Genomic DNA, 18,795 nt, shown 5'->3' with positions numbered 1-18,795 from the left:
TTTAGCAACTAAAGAGCCAGATATTTTACTCAGGAGCTGGTGAAGACCAAAAAAAGAGCTGAAGGCGACCAGAAATATGACTCCAAATGAATGCTAATGTTGCTCTATGTCTGCTGGATGTGTAAATAGGCAACTGTTTGCTAACACATTCATCATAACAACTTAATAAGATGATAATATGTCAATGTTGTGTTTACAGCGTGTCTTTGTGGCCCAAATTGGCCTAAAACAACAACAAAAAAATGAATACGGCTTTAACTTTGTGTTTTAGTTGCCTAAGCTTAACCATACGGTAATTATAATTGATTTGCTATAACCACAATATTTCCCTAATGCATTTGCCATGCGCAGATACCGTAAGAAAGTATTTTAAAAACTTTGGCATTAGGCATTTAAAAAGGTTGTGACTGAACATACTGTGTTTTTTTTTTTTTTGCAGATTTCTCAGGGCTGCACAATTAATCGGAATAATATCGCAATCGTAATATCTGTCAAAATAATCGCAATATGATTTTTTTTACTATATCGTGCAGCCCTAGTTCTTGATAATATACAATACCTGTAATTCATATGGTCAAAAATTGATTGGGCTTAGCTATTAACAAAACAATAACAACAACAATCTTAATAGTAATAAGGAGAAATGTGTTTTTTGCCACCCAGATCTGCTCTCTACTCAACCTGTAACCCCTTATTTAAAGTATTAAAGGGTTGTACTGTAGAAGTCTTTCTTTTCTCTTTGGGTAAATATCTTATCTCGGTCATCACTCTCATGACCATCAGATAAAATGCCTGATCCCTCAAAAAGGAGACTATTCTTTGACTCTTATATGCGGGGATTAAAAACAAAGGAGTGTGTAGCACATGACACTGTCAGTATTAAAATGCTTTATCTTGACATCTGGAAACTAAACATGTGCATTTTGCTCTAATAAGTAAACAAAGTGTTAGCACACATGCTATTTCTTCAAAGACTGGCACATTCACTTATCTTAATGGGCATGTCAGGAATCAAGGTAAGGTTTTATGTTGCTTTGGGAAACAATGACACTGAAATTTATCAAATTTGAATGTGGATGTAAATGTATTTATTGTTTCATTAAACAGCTCAATTTCTACCCACTGTTGTATCTTCTTTTCAACTTTAGTTACCTTCCAAAGTGCTCCTTGCTGTTCATAGTGAGTGAGTGGCAGTAACTGAGATATGTTACAACATTACCTTCCCTGTGTGACTGACATGTCGTGACAGGATGACAGTCATGTCCATGCAGGCACACTGACAGTCAACCTCGTAGGCTTTGGTGTTGATTATCAAAAATCCATTTCACACACACGTGCATATACACATACATAACCCATAGCATGTGGCATGTCATTAACGCCACCATTAGCAGCACAGTAACGACTTAACAGATATGCCCAAATAGGAGTGTCATGGTCAAACACTTCCCACACCTCCCAGATGACATCCGTTCTTTTGGCTCCCGCCTGAGCCACAGGGGCCCTTACACCTCCTAATGAGGAGACCAAAATAGGTGTGACAAATGTCATCCATCCCTGGGCTAGTTCTACTCCTGCCCAGAGGACAGCAGTCTGGGTTGGACAGGACATGACAGGACATGGCACAACACCATGCACTATGGAGGAGGTCTTGTCACTGAGAGGTGTAGCGCTAAGCAGTGAAACACCTCTCATCCATGAATAAGAGGCCAAAGTTGACTAGACTGGGAGGCATGCCTCACTGTTGCTTATGTCACTGGAATACTTACTACTTACATCTACTAAGAAATCAATTTTAAAATTAAAGACTTTTCAGGAATGTTGAAAACTTAATGTGGCATGTACTGCCCCAGAGACACTTCAAATAATAAATATATTCATAATAAGTCTGGAGATTTCAAGGGAGATTGGATAGGAATTAAACATGTTCACTGCTGATAGGTAAAGACTCCAACCTATGAATAAATACAGATGCTGTACTATAACCAATTGACTAGAATGACCATGCAGTGTATAGTGAGATAAGATCAAGTGGGAGTGTGCTCTGCTGAGCTATATATGGATCTTTTGCAGTATTCATCCAGGAATACTGATATATTACATATATGAATATGTATATGTTTTTGGCAAGTAATGTGTCGATATTGAAAATTCTGAATAACATATTCCTTTATGTTATTTAATACATACATGCACATTGTCTTTCTTTTTGTAAGTTTTCCTATGTGCTCCTTTTTTATTTTAGTCTTCCTCTCTTGTTGCTTTTCTAGCCCATTAAAAGTCCACTTTAGGACTGGAAAATGTCTAAATTTGGCAACTCCTAGTGGTTCTATCGAAAAAGACACTGTAACAGACAGCGATGCACGCTGCTACACCCCTTCACCCCTTCACCCATGGATCTGACCTGGGGACACTGAAATACCTGGGCCTAAAGCAACACATAGACTGCACCAATTTTCACTGATATATATATTTTTTTGTCTAATTATTTCATTGATATGATAACAGTTTATATATATATATATATAAGCTATGCTAGGCGAAATAAGACATTTTCACAAAAGGGCTTTAAACCATGGACACAGAAAATACTCACTGAGTGTCTGGCAGGTTGCACAGGACACATAAAAATTTTGGTCAACAGTTTAACCACCAATCTAACTCATTGCAAGGTATATTAAACATGGCATACATCCGCACACACATACACACACATTTAAATTCTGTGGCTGGGGAACATGTTTAATTACAGCCTAGGAAGCAAGTGACTCGGCTGAGAACGGAAAAAAAAAAAACACTTGATAACACTGACATTTACAATCTGCCTCATTTATCAAAAGCTGCCAAAGCAGAGTCAAAGAGGGTCATTACATAGTAAACACATATTAACTCAACTCTCACAAAACCTACAAAACATTGTCTAATAAATGATTTTTAGTTTAAGAAAATTGCAGATGTCAGCATGCATTTCCCCAGACTCTGTCAATTAATTGTCTTATTTGTAACCCAATATGTGTGTGTGTAGCACGCACATGTGTGTCTGTGTGAATAAGAGCCAGCATCAGTGTTAAATAGCTGGCACCTTCAGCATGCATTTCCCTGGCCTCATCCTATTATTTGTCTCATTTTTTACCCAGTGTTTGCATGTGTGTGTATGCATGCACCTGTGCCAACATCAGTGCTAATAGCTAGCACTTTCAATTATATAGCACTGACAGGATTTGACAATCTAAGCTGAGGTGTACTCTGGTTTCTGTGGATAATGGTATAGAGTGAATCTCAAGAGCACATCAGGTTCTGATAGACCTGTACTTAGTGCCAGTCATTCTATTTAGTCCCAAAACAACTATTAATCGCTCTCGTTCATTCACAAACACACTGTTTTTACAAACACATCCGTGCTGCAGGGAAAAGAGCTAATGTGAGTCTGTAAACTGGGCCCTTTTGACATGTACAGTAGCCTGATTGTGTGTCTACAAGTGCCGAATGCTAGACCAGATGTTACTTTGAGTTAAGTCCCCCTTTACAGACCTCCTTGCATGTGTTGGGGCCACACATACAAACCCACATAAGCAGTTTCCTGTCTATAAAAGAACAAATATGGGGATGGGGTGAGTGGGAGTGCGTTGAGGATTGGAGGAGTGGAGTAGAGTCGGCCCCAGGATATTCTTCAGCGACTCCTCTGCTCTGTTGCTGCAGCTACGGGATGCTTTTGAGTGTCAGCAGCTGGCAGAGGCGCAAAATGCCAGGGAGAAGACAAAGATAAAGCGGGATCGGAGGAAGAGGGGAGGGATCGCATTTAATCTCACCACCATTTATTTTTAATAGCATGCAGCTGCTTTGTTCTCTCTTTGATCATCAGCAGGCCAGGTTGACTGTAACACAACGGAATGCATGGACACACACGGGCACATGGGCATGCATACACACAAAGAAGCATACAAACACACATTCTGTATCTTATTATATTTTATTTATGTGGATTTTTGCACCTATTTACTCCCAATTTTAAATGTCCAAATCCCTATGCACCGCAGTCATTGTCACTGTCTGTGGAGGGCTGTAGACAGACATGTGCTACTTCTGCGACACATGGTGTCATCAGCTGCTGCAAGTGATAAGCTTCACCAGGAGGCATAACACGTGGTAGGTACACAGTATCCCCCCAATTCAACCCGCCACTGTGAAGGAGCCCTGACTAAGCATAAGACTATGCTAGTGAAGCGACAAGGACAAGAATCCTCACTGGCTTCCCTCTGGAGAACACATCTAGTTATGCTCATTGGAAGGCGTCCAAAGGCACCACTACCAGGAATCAAACCCTGGGTCTCTGTAGTGGTGGGAGAGAACTTTACACCTGCACCAGCTGTGTACCAACATGTGTCTGTCTTAATGGAATGAAGTCAGCAAAGGTAGCTTGTATCTAATCTGCTGTTCTTGCAGATACTTGGAAGTCTTCTCTCCCCAAAGAATGGAGAGGACCAGAGGAAGCAGAGGATGCTTCTCTAGGCTAAAGCCTCCTCCCAAACACCCAGCAGTGCATTTTCCTTGCCATTCGGTCTTGAATACAGGCAGTTTTTGGACAAAGCAGTCCTTGGCTACTGTAGTCATTTCTCACATAAAAGTCAATAGAGAAAAGGGAATGTAGAATGAGGTAAACATGGCCATTATACAGTGTGTATACTGCTGGCTCTTATAGGTGTGAATGGGCACATTCTGATTATATTAGCACATATGCATCTTTTAGTGCATCTGGTCAAGCCTATAGAGCTCAGATAGCAGGCAAAGCCCTGCGTGAAATCAAACACAAAGTATGCTCATTCTCAAAGCCATAGAGAGAGTCTCAACATAACAAATGTGTGATATGATCACTAAAGCAACAATACAGGAACAGCAAGGGTGTGAGAAGGGGGCGGGGGGTGTGGGGTGGGGGGGTGGGTGTAGTGGTGGGTCAGAGAAAGCAGGCATGAGAGGTGTGACAGAAGAGCAAAAGAGGACATAAAAGGAAGTGAGAAAAAAGTCAGAGATGGAAAGATAGATTCTCAGAGAGAGAGACAGAGGCAGAACTAGTAGGGACAGTTGATGATGTTGAGTGTTGTCCAGGCAGTAAGGCAGACAGGTGGGTGGTGGATTCTCTGTGTGGTTGCCTGGGGGCAAAGCAACATTGGAGAATGTATAGGGGCTCATTTAGAGCCTTCTAAGAGGAAAGACCAAAGCTTCTAGAGACTACAGTGGCTGTGATAATGACTGCTGTCTAGAGGTGGACCTGCAGGGTCGACACACCCCTGGGATATGCTGAATAGGAGCTGCAGAAAAGGGCTGGGAGAGAGACAAGGAGACATACAGTATGGATAGAAAGATCAGAGAGACAGAGAGGTGAAAGACTGCAGACAAACAAAGACAGCAGATGCTTCTGTGCACTGCTCAGAGTGGCATATTAGAGTTTACACATTTGTCATATTTGTACTTGTGTCACAGGATCTGTTTAGCAGTGATCCACACATATTCAGCCCAAACTAACCCACTGAAAAAATATGACTCAGACTTGTTAAAATTTTATATGTTAAATAAGGCAAATATGTAAGCAAAGCTTTCTCTGATATTTCCGGTTATATGTGAACGAAGCTTGTGAGCTTGTGTGTGGGATCAGTGATGTTTTCAAATATGTCGTTTTGTGGTGTTAAATAGTGAACACTTGTAATGAGATTTCCGGGCTGCTGCATGTTATAGGGAAAGAATGTGTTATTTGGCTGTGCTTATCCAAGCAGACTAAGTAATAAGTGTATAATGGGGAAACAGTGGAGTTGAGATCCAATGAAAGCAGGGGGTCTGTTGGAATACACAACCAAACCCACTTTATCAAAATCTGCAAGTAGCCATTTGGGACAGCTAGTGTTCAAACACTGAAAAAAAAAGAAGAAGCATTGACTCGAAATTTGCACGAGTTCAGAAATGTGTAATACATCCTGGCATAGTTGCATAATTTGAAATAGGGATTTCAACATTATAACATATATTGTACAATACAACAGCACTTTCTTATTAACTCTACTCAGTGGTAGCCAGATAATCAGACTGAATTGCTATTAAGTTTTACTTCATTCATTCAGCCTGACATTGACATTTGTAACGTTATGTCTGTTGTCTTTCATGCAGAAGTACAGTCAGCATAATACCTTGTATCATTTAGAAAATATATCACAGAAGACATAGAAAGGTGTAACTCTGTTTTTCTGAAACTGGATGCAAGTGCAAATGCAAGCAAAAATGTTGTTGGAGCAGGAGGAATATGTTGGATGTATGAGGAATACATTATCAGCATGTAGACTTGGAGCAGGCCTAAATAAAGGTCATTGACATCACCTTCTTTTAAAGCAGTAAACAGTTTCCTAATGGGCTGGGAGGTAAGTCCACAGAAAATATGTCTTACCCTGGAGGCACAGAGGAGCAAAACACAAATATACAGCATCCCAAAAAAAAACTCAAAACACACTCCAAATATGATTCCAAAGGAAGACGATGTTCCTTTTTAAGTTGAATTTATGCTTCAGGAAACACTAAAAGTCCATTGAAGCTTTTCATGCATAATAATTTGCAGTAAGTAAGTTATTTTAGAAGGCAATGATACCTTTGGAGTAAGACTACAACTACACTAAGCTGTATCAGAACTAGTGTGCACATAAATACAGAAATATACTTTTTAAAGCTGTTTAGATGATAGCAAAAACTGAAATATACCTATCATAAACTGGTTTGAACAATTGAAAACATTATTTTGATAATTGAAGAAAAGTGTTTGTGTTCTTGGCGTGTTGTTCCAAGAATCACATCCCAGGATCCTTGATTTGGCTCAGAGCACATCCTGTGGACATCTGCTATACTCCTAATAATTTGCACTGCATAACTTAATGCAAATGATCTTTCAGAATTTCCAAAGCAGCCCAAAAGAATTAACTTGTGAAACTGTGTATTGTGCCTGCATTTGAGCCTAAGCAGTGTTTGCATGTGCAGGAGGATAATTAAGCCTAAGCAACAAAAACAGTGATCATCTCGTCAAGATAAATGTCAGGGGAATATGAACTTTCCTCCAGCTACTACAGGTGAGTCAATGAGCTACTCAATATGAAATTCAGCAATAGTGCGTGTGAGTGCGTGTGAGTGCAAATGCTCACTGGGTGCTCCAGTCCCACCTGTGCATGACTTACACCTTTTTGTCTCACACATGAATATAATGACAGCTATAAGGGCAAGTCAATATGCATTAACACACCACAGAACTGTAAATTGGTTGTGCTACACATAAGCATTAAAGCAAAATTGCAGTCTGAGAATAGCTTTGGATGACCTCAAAACTTCTCAAGAAGAAGAGGAAACGCCACGAAGGCTCGCCCAACCAAAAGAATAACATCATTATTATTTAATCAAAGTTAATTATATTTTCTAGTGTGGTCCCATCAGCGCATGAATTACTAATGGCGCAGGTCAGTTTAGATATAAAACCTCCCCTTCAAACCATTTGTTGGATATTCAATAAAACAACAAGGACATTATCTGAATTCAGTCTCCCCTATGTCCAATTTTAGTAGTTACTGTTGAAGAAAAGAAAGTTTCTGTCTACCATCTTGCCTCTAAAATACAAGCTGTTCAAAAGAAGAACACATTGCTTCAATGCCTCACTCTCTCATTTACTAGTTACAAAAATATTTGGTTGAAAGATGAAGAAAACTCTATTTATCTGCGGCTTCTCTTGCTCCGTCTTTCTCACTCTAACTCCTTTTCTTTCTCCCTCCTTCCAGCACTACTCCTCGTCCCGTGGTGTCACAGTCCATATGGTGCTGCAACACTGTTGGTCTCCTGTGGCCACACTTCCCACGATGCATCTGTGGCTCTGGGCTTTTGAGGGAGCTGAGAGGACTGTGGTATCGACCAGCTATCGCCTGGTGTGAGGTCAGCTCAGTGCAGCAGTGGAGTGTGTCCGAACAGCACACACCACTGACTTCCAGTCTTTCATCCATCCTGCCAATCAATCCTCCATTTTCTATCGTTACCTTTGCCTCTGCAGTATAAAGCATGCTCTTCTGTTGTATTCCTTTCTTATTCTTAAATATCTTCCCTGTGTGTGTTCCATTAAACATTTTCTTCTTTAAACTACCGTCAGATTGATCAATTTCTCCTATTCCTTGAAACCACACAGTCAGACATGAAACCTTGACAGTAGGTCTACCTTTTCAAGCGATAATGAAGATGTTCCATTTGGAAAATAAAACCAAGGAAACAACATATATATTTATTTATTTCTGATGGAGATTTTACTGTTATTTTTCTCTCTTTTGCATTATTGTGTTGTATTGCTCTGAGCTCACTTCCTCTCCTGTCTGCGTCCATGCAGAGAAAACAGAGCTTAGTACAGATCAATCCCATTGAGTCTGACTCCTTTCACTAGCCAGGGATCAATACTGCCTGTTTCATGTCCCTCTGCAATATACACACATGCACACACACACACACACACTTTAAAGACATGCCTTTGAGAGCAGGCCCACCCCTTTAGAGATGACCTATCGGCCTATCGGATAACTTGCTCATCAGGGGGATACAGAAGTTCATTATGACAGGGGTGGCTTGCCAGTGCTAAAGGTCTGCTTTGGTCCTCTGCTGCAAAGTGCAGCATTTACACCATCTGATTACATGTGCCTGGAGCACATTGGACAACGCCTAAGTGCTCACTGTTAAAACTAAACAAAACTGTCATCATCACAAACAAAGCATTATTAGTATAGCCTATATATGGCTGAAAATTTACAACCACGAAATGCAAGCAGGCTAAGAAACCGAACACATGTTCTGTCTGTCTGTTGTTCTCCTCCGCTCCGTTTCAGTTCTATGGACAATGTCGCACCTACACACGCACCTCCTAATTTAGCCATACTCATTTCACCATTTCACAGCACAAACGCCCACTTGCTTTGCTGTGGGGCTTACAGTAATCATATGCCAAAATATTTAGACACCAAAAAGCATTAAACCACTTGCCAGCATTCAGTGCATCTACCGGTGGGACTTTTATTCCCCACATTGGCATTAATTAATGCATTAATCATTATCATACTCATCATCACCACCCTCCAAATCAATCATCAACACTACACAGCAGAGAATAGTAATAAAAAACGTGTGCTTACCTTTCTGTTTATTTGCCCAAAACAGCCCACAAAACATCCATAGAGTCCTTGGCCTCCTTTCCTCTGCTTCTTACTTTACTCCGAGTGTCTCGGGATGTTCTTTGGTAATCCACAACCTCACATATGGAATGGGGTTGAACTGGGTCAGCAGTGGTCCAACAAGGCAAAGAAAGAGTACCGAGGAGATGGTCGATGTGAAAAGAGATGACCTGTTGGTCGTGCAGATTACGTTCATCTGGGAAAAGCCCCGCTCACACTCTGCACTTGAGATGGGGACAGTGTTGCCAAGAGGTCCTTCAGTCTATCGGGGATAAATTCCCCAATATTGCCCCAGTATTCTCTGATGTGCCCGAATGACATTCCTAGGGCCATCGATGCAAAACTGCTGGCAGAGTGTCTCCACTTCTTCTTTCCCAAACAGTGCCTCTTCGTCCTTTGGCCAATATTGTGAGTAAAGCGCTTTGAAATCATCAATTGACTTGTTGTATCCTGTTTGGTCTTTCCCTTGTCATAGCATGCGTTTCTCCAGATTCTGTGCCAGGCTCCCGAAAAACGCCCTCTGGTCCAGGGCTTTATCGTTTGATCGCCCTGATTGTAGGGGCCACCTTGAAAAGAGTTCTCTTCAACTTCCCTCTGGCTCAGTTGGTTATGACGACCCGGCCGCTCCGACATAGCCTCGAAAACCCTGACTTCCCAACGAATGGCTTAATGTGCTATTATGATTGTGCAGTCTAGTTTCTGGAGCTCGAGAGACAGTTCTGATAGTTCTTGTAGTGCATCATACATGAGTCCTAAATTGTTTACAAAGGCATATTATGACAGGCACTTGGCCAGGCCGTTGTAGCTTCCATGGGTAGTGCTGTCGAGGCATCCTCCACTGCTCGCATAAAATGTTTATAGAGGGCAGGTTAATTTCTTCATACAGCTTCAACCATTCTGAAACTGGATGCTACCCATCTGTTGTCGAGAACCTAGCCAATTGTACACAACTGAATGTCTAAACTGTCAGCAGATTTTTTTTTAGCTCCATTCTGTTTTTGTTGGATGTACTGTAAAGTGCATTCAGTTTATTCATGATGATTTTGAAATGATTAATAGCCCCCATTTCTTTCATCACATCACCAACTGCGAATTCCGGCCGATGTGCGGAGCAGTGACATACTATGATGTTTGGGAAAAGGATTTGGAGGCTGACTGCCACACTACTCTTGCGCCCAAGCATTACAGATGCACCGTCACATTTGAGGCCATTGAGAGAAAGGCCTCATTTTAGTTAGCACCCTCTAAAGAATCCAACAGTTTGCGGACAATGCCTTCAGCACTTAAGTCATCTAGCTCAAAAAGATCAACAAATGCGGGCGATTCCATCTCTGGCAACTGAAGCCTCAAATACACAATTAATGCACTCTTTTTATTTAAGCCCATTGTCTCATCCAGTATGAGTCCGATTTTTGAAGCACAATCAACCATCCTCTCAATTTTCTTTTCATTTCATATGAAATGTGCTGTTGTATGTGGGAGCATGCCACAATAGAGTGGAGACTTCTCCCCATGTCAACACCATTCAGTTCCTGGCAGTCTATTTTATGCTCAAAGCAGTAAGCTGGCCTATGGTGCTTGGCCTCCTTGTAAGCTGTATGGAAAACCCTTGCAGTTGTTTGCACTTGGTCGGATTGGTTATTGAGTAATTCATTTGTGAAAGTGTCCTTCTTTGCCTTTGTCCAAATTATCTGATGCTGCTATATGTGCCTTAGTCTTCCTATGCTCGAAAACCTTTTTCCTTGATGCCCTTTGTTGTTTTTTTATGTACGATGTAACTGAGACCCATTCTTTTTTCAGTTTAGTTCAGTTTTTTCTGGACGCAATGACCTGACGTTTTTACAGATGGCACAGCCCAGAGTAGTCTTGTCCATTGTAAGCCAAGGATAATAGCCTTTCTTGGCTTTGAATTGAGTTTCCATCCAAATGTCCCCAGTCTGAGTCTCCTCACCAACTGTACTCACGTGGTCCAGCATCTCCACCATCCTCTCTCTCCGATTCCAAGTTCTCCATGTCATCGTCCTCTTCTCGTTCCTCGTGCTGGTATTACTTTTGCTACCTGTGCTGCTATTATCGTCGCTCTGATCCACCGAAACGACCTTGGCCTGCTTAGGGTCCGACTGACCTACTGCTTTAAAGAAATTTCTTTTTGACATTTTTTCCTTGTTGCTGACTGAGGGTAGCCTGATCGCATTGCAATAACATTAGCTCACGTGATGTACACAAAACTCACATGCACGCTTCAGCCGTCATTGCATGACCTAACCTCTCTCTCTCTCTCTCTCTCTCTCTCTCTCTCTCTCCACCATCTGTCTTTTAAAAAAAATGCAGATTTAAAAGGCATCCAAAATAGGCAAACAAGCGATTTACGAGTACCTTCAATGGGAAAGAAAAGAATGACGGAACAGATAACACTAAATATTACACAACATTTACAGTATTAGATAGTGACATAGGACATGCGGATCCAATCAAATAGGTGCTGGTCCCAATCTGGGAGGTCCTAGACACAAATTAAGCCGTGCTTGTCACAGAGGCCTCCCAAGAAACACACAGTGACTAAAAGTAGTATACAGCTAGAAAACCTTTACATGTGCAACAATGTGACTGTTGAATGTGTGATAGCAGATGTTTAAGTAATATAAGAATCACATAACAGGACTGGAAGGGCTCTAAAAGGGTTTAGCTATGCTTGGCTCAACCATATGTGCTGGACAGGAAAATGGCATGCCTACTGGAGCTGCATTGAGAGCAGAAATTGGTTTGAGAGGAAATTGCTACTTCCTTGAGTTTCTAGTTTTGCTTTTTAGATGCAATTGGCAGCCTTTATTATCAGTTATACCTAGAAAGGGTTATAACCCTGGAACAATATTGCATCGCATAAACCCCTTTTTTGATAAAAACATGCTTAATAATACTATGCCTAATGTTTTATGCAAATAAATTTTTTGGGAAATATGTTCATTTGCTTTCTCGCTGAAAGTGAGATGAAAAGACTCTCATATCTGTAAGGTAAATACCAAGCTACTGACAGCAGCCTGTTAGATTATCTTAGCACAAAGACGGGAACAGGGTGAAACAGCTAGCCTGGCTCAGTCCTAAGTAAAGTACCTATATTGCTCCTTAATTAACATATCGTATTGCGTTTGTTTCGCTTGGACAGAGGAAGTTTAGCTGTTGCCCCCTATTGTAAGTCTTTATGCTAACCTAAGCTAACCGGCTGGCTGTAGCTATATAGTTAACATACAGACATGAGAGTGGTATTAACATTCAAGACAGAAAAATAAGCGTATTTCCCAAAATGTTGACTGTATGACTATTTATTTAGTCATACAATTGTCTTGATTTTCCACGTAATGTCTCCAGTCCAGCACTGTACAGATCAAGCCCAAAACTACAGTGTAATAAAGCATTTGAAGGAGATGCTTTGCTCCACAAACCCACCTTGCCTGGAGTACTCATCAGCCTCGTGGTGAACCAGGTCAGTCACACAGCCGCTGTAGTGCAGCCTCTGCTCATGGTCAAAGGCCTTGAGCGTCTCGCTGGAGCTGTAGGACTTCTGGGTAGGCACACGGCACTCATCTACATCCAGGGAGGAGGTGTTGTACTGGGAGTCTTTGGAGCAGCGACCCCTGGTCAGGGAGCGGTTCCTACGATCCTTCAGATCCATGCTGAGGTTGGGAGGAGGAGAAGGAGGCGGAGAAGCTGGTGGGGGGAGATGGAAGGGCCTCCTAGTGGGCCTCCGTAATGTCAATCTCCACTTCAGTCACCTGGAAAACAGAGAAAGAGAGAGGGAGAGATGGAGAGAGTCGAAAAGTTAGCAGAAGGTTGGTATAAAATGAATGGATGCACTGCTGTGACTCACTCTTACTTTGCACTCTCCAGAGAATTTACAGGGAAAGTTAGGTAAGAGGGAGTGTGGCGAATGGATATTTGAGCAACCAGGCAAATATACAACACATTGGAGTATTGATGAGGGGTAAGTAAGGCTATTGTTGGGAGAAACAGAGCTACCAGTGCTGTGGTCCAGCCAGCATTTAAATCTATGACATAAAAACAGAGAGTGACTCAAATATGGTCCAGTCATCCTAAACTGATGTCAGCGATGCATGAATACAGACAATGATGACAAGAAGGGGCAGAGAATAAAGAAACCAAAAAATGGGCAGAAAGCCGAGAAGAAAGACAGACAGAATGATGGGAAAAGAGACACAGATAATCTAGACTGGAAAAAGGTAAAGGGCAAGAAAGAAAGAAAAGCAGCTGGATGCAACAGGAAGGATGAAAGAAGAGAAGAAATGACTTGAGGGTATTGCTAGTCTCTCCCTCATTATCAGAGTGAGAATGAATCCCACTCCCTTAGAGGCTGTAAGGGATAATCAAACACAGCCAGACGCAGATACACACACACACAACATCACAAACACCCAGAAACAAACACACTCAAATGCACATATACAGTATGGAGGTACCTGTGCTGAGATAGCAGTGTTACCTGGCCCTGACACAGCTTGCAACACAACTTGTAACACAGTTAACTTGCATCAAGACATCCCCTTTTCTGTGTTAGAGCCAGTTTGTCCAGTGCTATTGCATCACAACCAGCCCACTTTTAATCTATTACAATCGTATACTTGCAGATGCAGATTATACATGATTATGATGCTAATACAGCATGATACTAGTTCAGCGGCCTTGAGCAATGCATTACATTAGCAGCTAAAGATCAAAGTACAACAATACAACAACCAGCAGTAATTGACAGGAATGCTTCCAGCAGCTGCCTGTATGGGATATTTATGGTAATAAATAGGTCATCCATGTTTCTATTGCTTCAGGCCGAGGAAAGTCTGGTCCACCCACTGCATAACAGCGTAGCTTTGCATTTTCATCAAAATATCTCTCAGTCTGGGCAGTATGTATTGATATCAGAGCGGGCAAGGGCATTTCTAAAGAACAGGCATCATTTGATTCAGAATATGTGATGTAACTAATTGCATGCTGGGATGGAGGAAGAATGAGAAGGAAGAGAGAGAGTAGCATACAGAATGTGAGTCAATCTATTCAATGAGGGCTCATTTTAAAATGCTTAGAAGGTAGTATTGAAAAGTGCCCTGCTATGTCCATTGATTAACAGTAGGTATTAAGACTCATAAAGAGCTCATTATGCTCCAGCATCCATCACACAGGCTATTAGGAGTTCAACCTCTATGTGTTGGTACCTTGAATGGACGGTGAGGAAACAGAGAGGGATACTGGCTCTGTAAATTCAGGGACATTCTGACTGGCATCATGCAAACAATGGGCAAACATGGCATGGTGAGTGTGCGTGGCTGTGTGTATGTCTGTTGAGTGCATATGATAGAGGTTAGGGCTATTATGTTAAAGGACTAGTTCACATTTTTGGGAAATGCGCTTATTCGCTTTCTTTTCAAAAGTTAGGTGAGAAGTTCGACACCACTCTTTATCTGTGCGTTAAACACAGAGCTGGAGGAGGCAATTGGCCTAACTTAGCATAAAGACTGGAGGCAAGGGGAAACTAGCCTGGCTCCTTCCAAAGTTAAAAAACACAAGCCTACCAGCACCTTTAAAGTTCACGAATTAACATGTTGCTTCTCTTGTTTGTTTTATCCCTATACAAACTAAAATGAAAACAGCGACAATTTGGTTTTTATGGGAAAGATAAGTTCTGTAATTTTTTTCTTGACGAACAACACTTTATCCATCTGGCTAGTACTTCAAGGCAGCGTCTCCACCAATAGTGCTGGTTGACCAGCAACCTCTATGTAACAACAACAATCTGGGAAGTCACAATCATGGAAATCAAGTTACAATAACGTATGTACCCCCAATGCTGTGTCTGTATGGGAGCTGTAGTTTATTGTATGCTAACAATTAAAAATATGCTAACACAGAATTTGTAATGATCATAAACGTTTCTAATAACTTCTAGTAGATGCTCATTTACCTCAGAATATGGATAATAAACCCCAGGAACAGTTTTTATTTTTTCAGAAAAACAGATGCAAGAAATGCTGAATGAGATTGAACTGAGTTACAGAAGCTAGTGGAAAAGCGACTGGCTCGGAGGTGACATCAGGACTTGAAAATAGATCCAAAGTAGTAACAGCACTTAACCCTAAAACCTTAAACCCCCTGCTTCCAGTCTTTATTCTAAGCTAGGCTAATTAGTTCTGTATTTAATGCTCAGACATGAGAGTGGTATTGATCTTCTCATCTAACTTTTGTAAAGAAAGTGAATAAGCAAAATTCCCAAAATGTTGAACTATTCCTTTTAAAGCAGTGCCAAACTTTGTAAGTCAGTGTATATGTATATGGGGTTACTAGTAATAAATAAATCAATATAATATCCCTCATGTATATAGTGATATAGTGACAGTTAACAGGTGTGTAGGGATCACACTAGAAGGACTTGGTAGTAGTTTGTAGGTGTAATGTAAGTTGAGGGGGAGGAGAAAGGATGCAAAATGAGAGATAGATGGAGAAAGTGGAGAAAGCCGAGGGGGTCAGTCACGAGATCTGGAATGCATCAATCACATTACCACCAAGCAGGTGTTTTCCTCAAGGCTGCTGAAGCACATACCTTCGCACACATACACACACACCAGTGTGTTACTCCGGTGACAGCAGTCCAACTTCCGCTAATCATCACACTGAGGCAGATTATCTAATTTATAAGAAGTATAATGACTCTTTGTCATTCGGACTGTTCCCACGCCACGATTTCATCGTATGCGACAAGTCAGGCACACAGATACATGCATATTGATATACAAAGACCCAGAAAGACAAACAGACACAAACATGCAAAAGTGTGCATACACCCGCATGAGTCTGCAAGTAGCAGCATTTCCTTGACAGGCGAGGAAGGGTGGTTAGATGAAGGAGAAAAGAGACATGTGTGCGACCGTGAAGTGACCATGAAATCCAGGCAGAATGAGAAAAGTAATTGGAAGACGACAGGGTGGGTGGATAATTCATTTTCGAAATTACAGAGGTGAAGTTTGGTACAGATAATGGCCTTTTCTCTGCAAATAAGAGCTTGGAAAAATATGGAAAATGACACAATGTAAATCCACTGTAACTAGAAATCAAACCCAGTTAATATGAAGCTAATGACATCAATGGATTAGCCTGCATCAAAGAAGATGGTTTCCCATTCAACCTCATCAACCTCTGAAAGTATAGTGTCCAAATATTAAAGATAGAAAGGCAGCAATATTAAGTTTAAAATTGTAAACATTTCTACTTTTTTCTTAAACATAATTGTCAAATTCTTGTTGAGGTGGCTAACTACGTCCGTCCACAATTACAAAAAAAAAAAACTTGAAGTAAAAAATATATTGTCAAACCAACAAAAAAACAGCAGTGGTGGAGGTTTCAGCAGCAGGTGCATTAGTGCATTTATGGTTTGAAATTTCCTCGGGTATTTTGTGTTTTGTTGTATCATGCCTCAAATCTGCCTGAAGAAAGTGCTGCAGAGACAACCAGCTCTGAGAACATGCTGATGATCACAATTGAATCTGCTTGGCAGAGATTATTATTTCACTGCATTTGTAATGGTTACATGTACATTGGCTGGAAACCCAAAGACAATTAGCTGCAAAGATTCCATCCAGCTTCCATTTATCAAACAAAAAAGCATGGAGGCGGTGTGTGAGTGCTTGTATAGATGCTGTTTGGGGCCATCACACTGTGGGAGGCTTCCTGTCCAGATGACTCCTACTGCAGCTAACTAGGAGGAGGCTCAAGAAGGGCATGTTCACTTTCTGTATAAACTATCCTGACAATTACTGATATAGTATATTCTTATACTTCAGACAAAATTATACAACAGAGCTTGCACCGTTTACAGATTTTTGTGTATTTCAGTACGTATATAGCTCAATGTGATATATTTATATTTAGGGCAGCAACTAACATCATTATCCATTAATCTGCAGATTATTTTCTTAAATAATCCATTAATCCTCTGGTCTATAAAACATCAGAAAATAGTGAAAAATATATGTCCTATTTTCCTAAAGCCTAAGGTCGGTGCCATCTTCAAATGTCTTGTTTTGTCCAATCAACAGTCAAATCCCCAAAAACTTTTAGTTTATTATCACATAAGACAAAGAAAAGCAGCAAATCCTCACAATTTAGAAGCTGGAACTTTTACAAAAAATAAAAATTTTAAAAATTACATATAAGATTAATCTGTTGAAATAGTTGTTCGACTAATCGATTAATTGTTTTTATATATACTTTATACCACTGCCTGTGTAAATCCATACCTGTATGCACAGTATGCATGGCTCCTTGTAGACCTAATAAATGTGAATACAACTGTTTTTGCACATAGATATAGATACAGTCATTTGTATTTTGTCATTTTAGCACTTATTTTTTACTTTTTTACACACTCAAAAAATGTCATTATTACATTTTTGTAACCAGTTTTTACTACTACTACCATACCTTTAAGACATAGTTTTTCATTTCAACATTAAACATAATTTTTTTTTATTTGCTTTGTTCATTTTCTTAACAGTATTTTTCTCTTCTGTATCCCTTATCTTATCTTATCTTATCTTATAGTTAGATTAGAAGATCCTATAAAGCAGCCATTATCTAGCTCATTTAATTCAATTGTAACCAAACCAAAAGCAACAATCAGCCAACAAGACTGGTGGCTAAAAGCCTGATAAGACACAGCATGGAGTCTTTCCATCAGAAAATTCATCCACTCTTCCAACACTCTGTCAACAGGAGCTGAAGTTGTTCATTCGGTCTCTCTCTCTCTCTCTCTCTCTCTCTCTCTCTCTCTCTCTGTCTCTTTAATTTGAAAGGAATTTGAATAGCAAAAGAAGGCGTATTGAAAACACAAGGCCCTGTTATCACAAAAGACAAAATTGTGACTATAAAGCATTTTGCTTCAGTTTTCTGCTGTTTTTGTGCTGCTGCTCAAATTAAGTTGTTTACACAGTTTGTTCACAAAGACAAAGAGAGGAAGACAGAGTGACTGAGAGAAACAAAAGAGTAGACGAGTGGACTGAAGAGAGGTTGCGAGAGTATAAAGAGGAAAAACAAATTGTTGTATGTGACTTGTACTCAGTTACACATCACCAAAAAACCTGCATGCGTCTTGATTTCAGGTGGAGCATCCTATTCGAGGTCCAAATATGGTTAAGATTAAAATATTATATATACAGTTGATCAAAGACATGTTTAGATTTCCCTTACAAGCTGCTTATACTTAACATCACATCTTTAAGTGTAAATCCTTATTATGCTTATGATTAATTAGTTCTTTTCACCAGTAAAATCTTTTCTGAGGGTGCATACTGAATCAATGTAATTAGCTTTAACACTGTATAGTAATTAATAGCTTTTTCGACAAATATTTCATTATGTCCAATACACTTTCAATTTCACTGTATGGATAACAAATGCAAGCTGTATAGATGTGTGAAAAATGTGTGTGTGTCTATAGAGAAGGCTCGTGGGAACGTCACTGTCAGGGGAAGGGCTGGGCATCCTGATTACTTCCTGGACTGAGATAAAAGTGTGT

At 40.4% G+C, this 18,795-nt stretch overlaps 1 protein-coding gene across 15 annotated transcripts in view; it reads right to left on the bottom strand.

The window, feature by feature from the left end:
* The window catches only part of tenm2a (teneurin transmembrane protein 2a), a 202,441-nt gene that overhangs the window by 140,507 nt on the left and 43,139 nt on the right, over positions 1-18,795 (bottom strand). For 14 of the 15 annotated variants that reach the window (XM_044205099.1, XM_044205097.1, XM_044205102.1 and 11 more), the window contains one exon: positions 12,666-12,991. In XM_044205099.1, the coding sequence (XP_044061034.1) occupies positions 12,666-12,891 (226 nt within the window). In that variant the 5' untranslated portion in view covers positions 12,892-12,991. Of the gene's footprint in view, positions 1-9,182; positions 9,466-12,665; positions 12,992-18,795 lie in introns of those variants that run through there. The other variant, XM_044205110.1, reaches the window with a different exon arrangement.

Source organism: Siniperca chuatsi, linkage group LG8 (genome assembly GCF_020085105.1).
Source record: "Siniperca chuatsi isolate FFG_IHB_CAS linkage group LG8, ASM2008510v1, whole genome shotgun sequence".
Lineage (NCBI taxonomy): Eukaryota > Metazoa > Chordata > Actinopteri > Centrarchiformes > Sinipercidae > Siniperca > Siniperca chuatsi.
The sequence above is the reverse complement of the archived record's forward strand: the minus strand, read 5'-3'. Positions and strand labels throughout refer to the sequence as shown.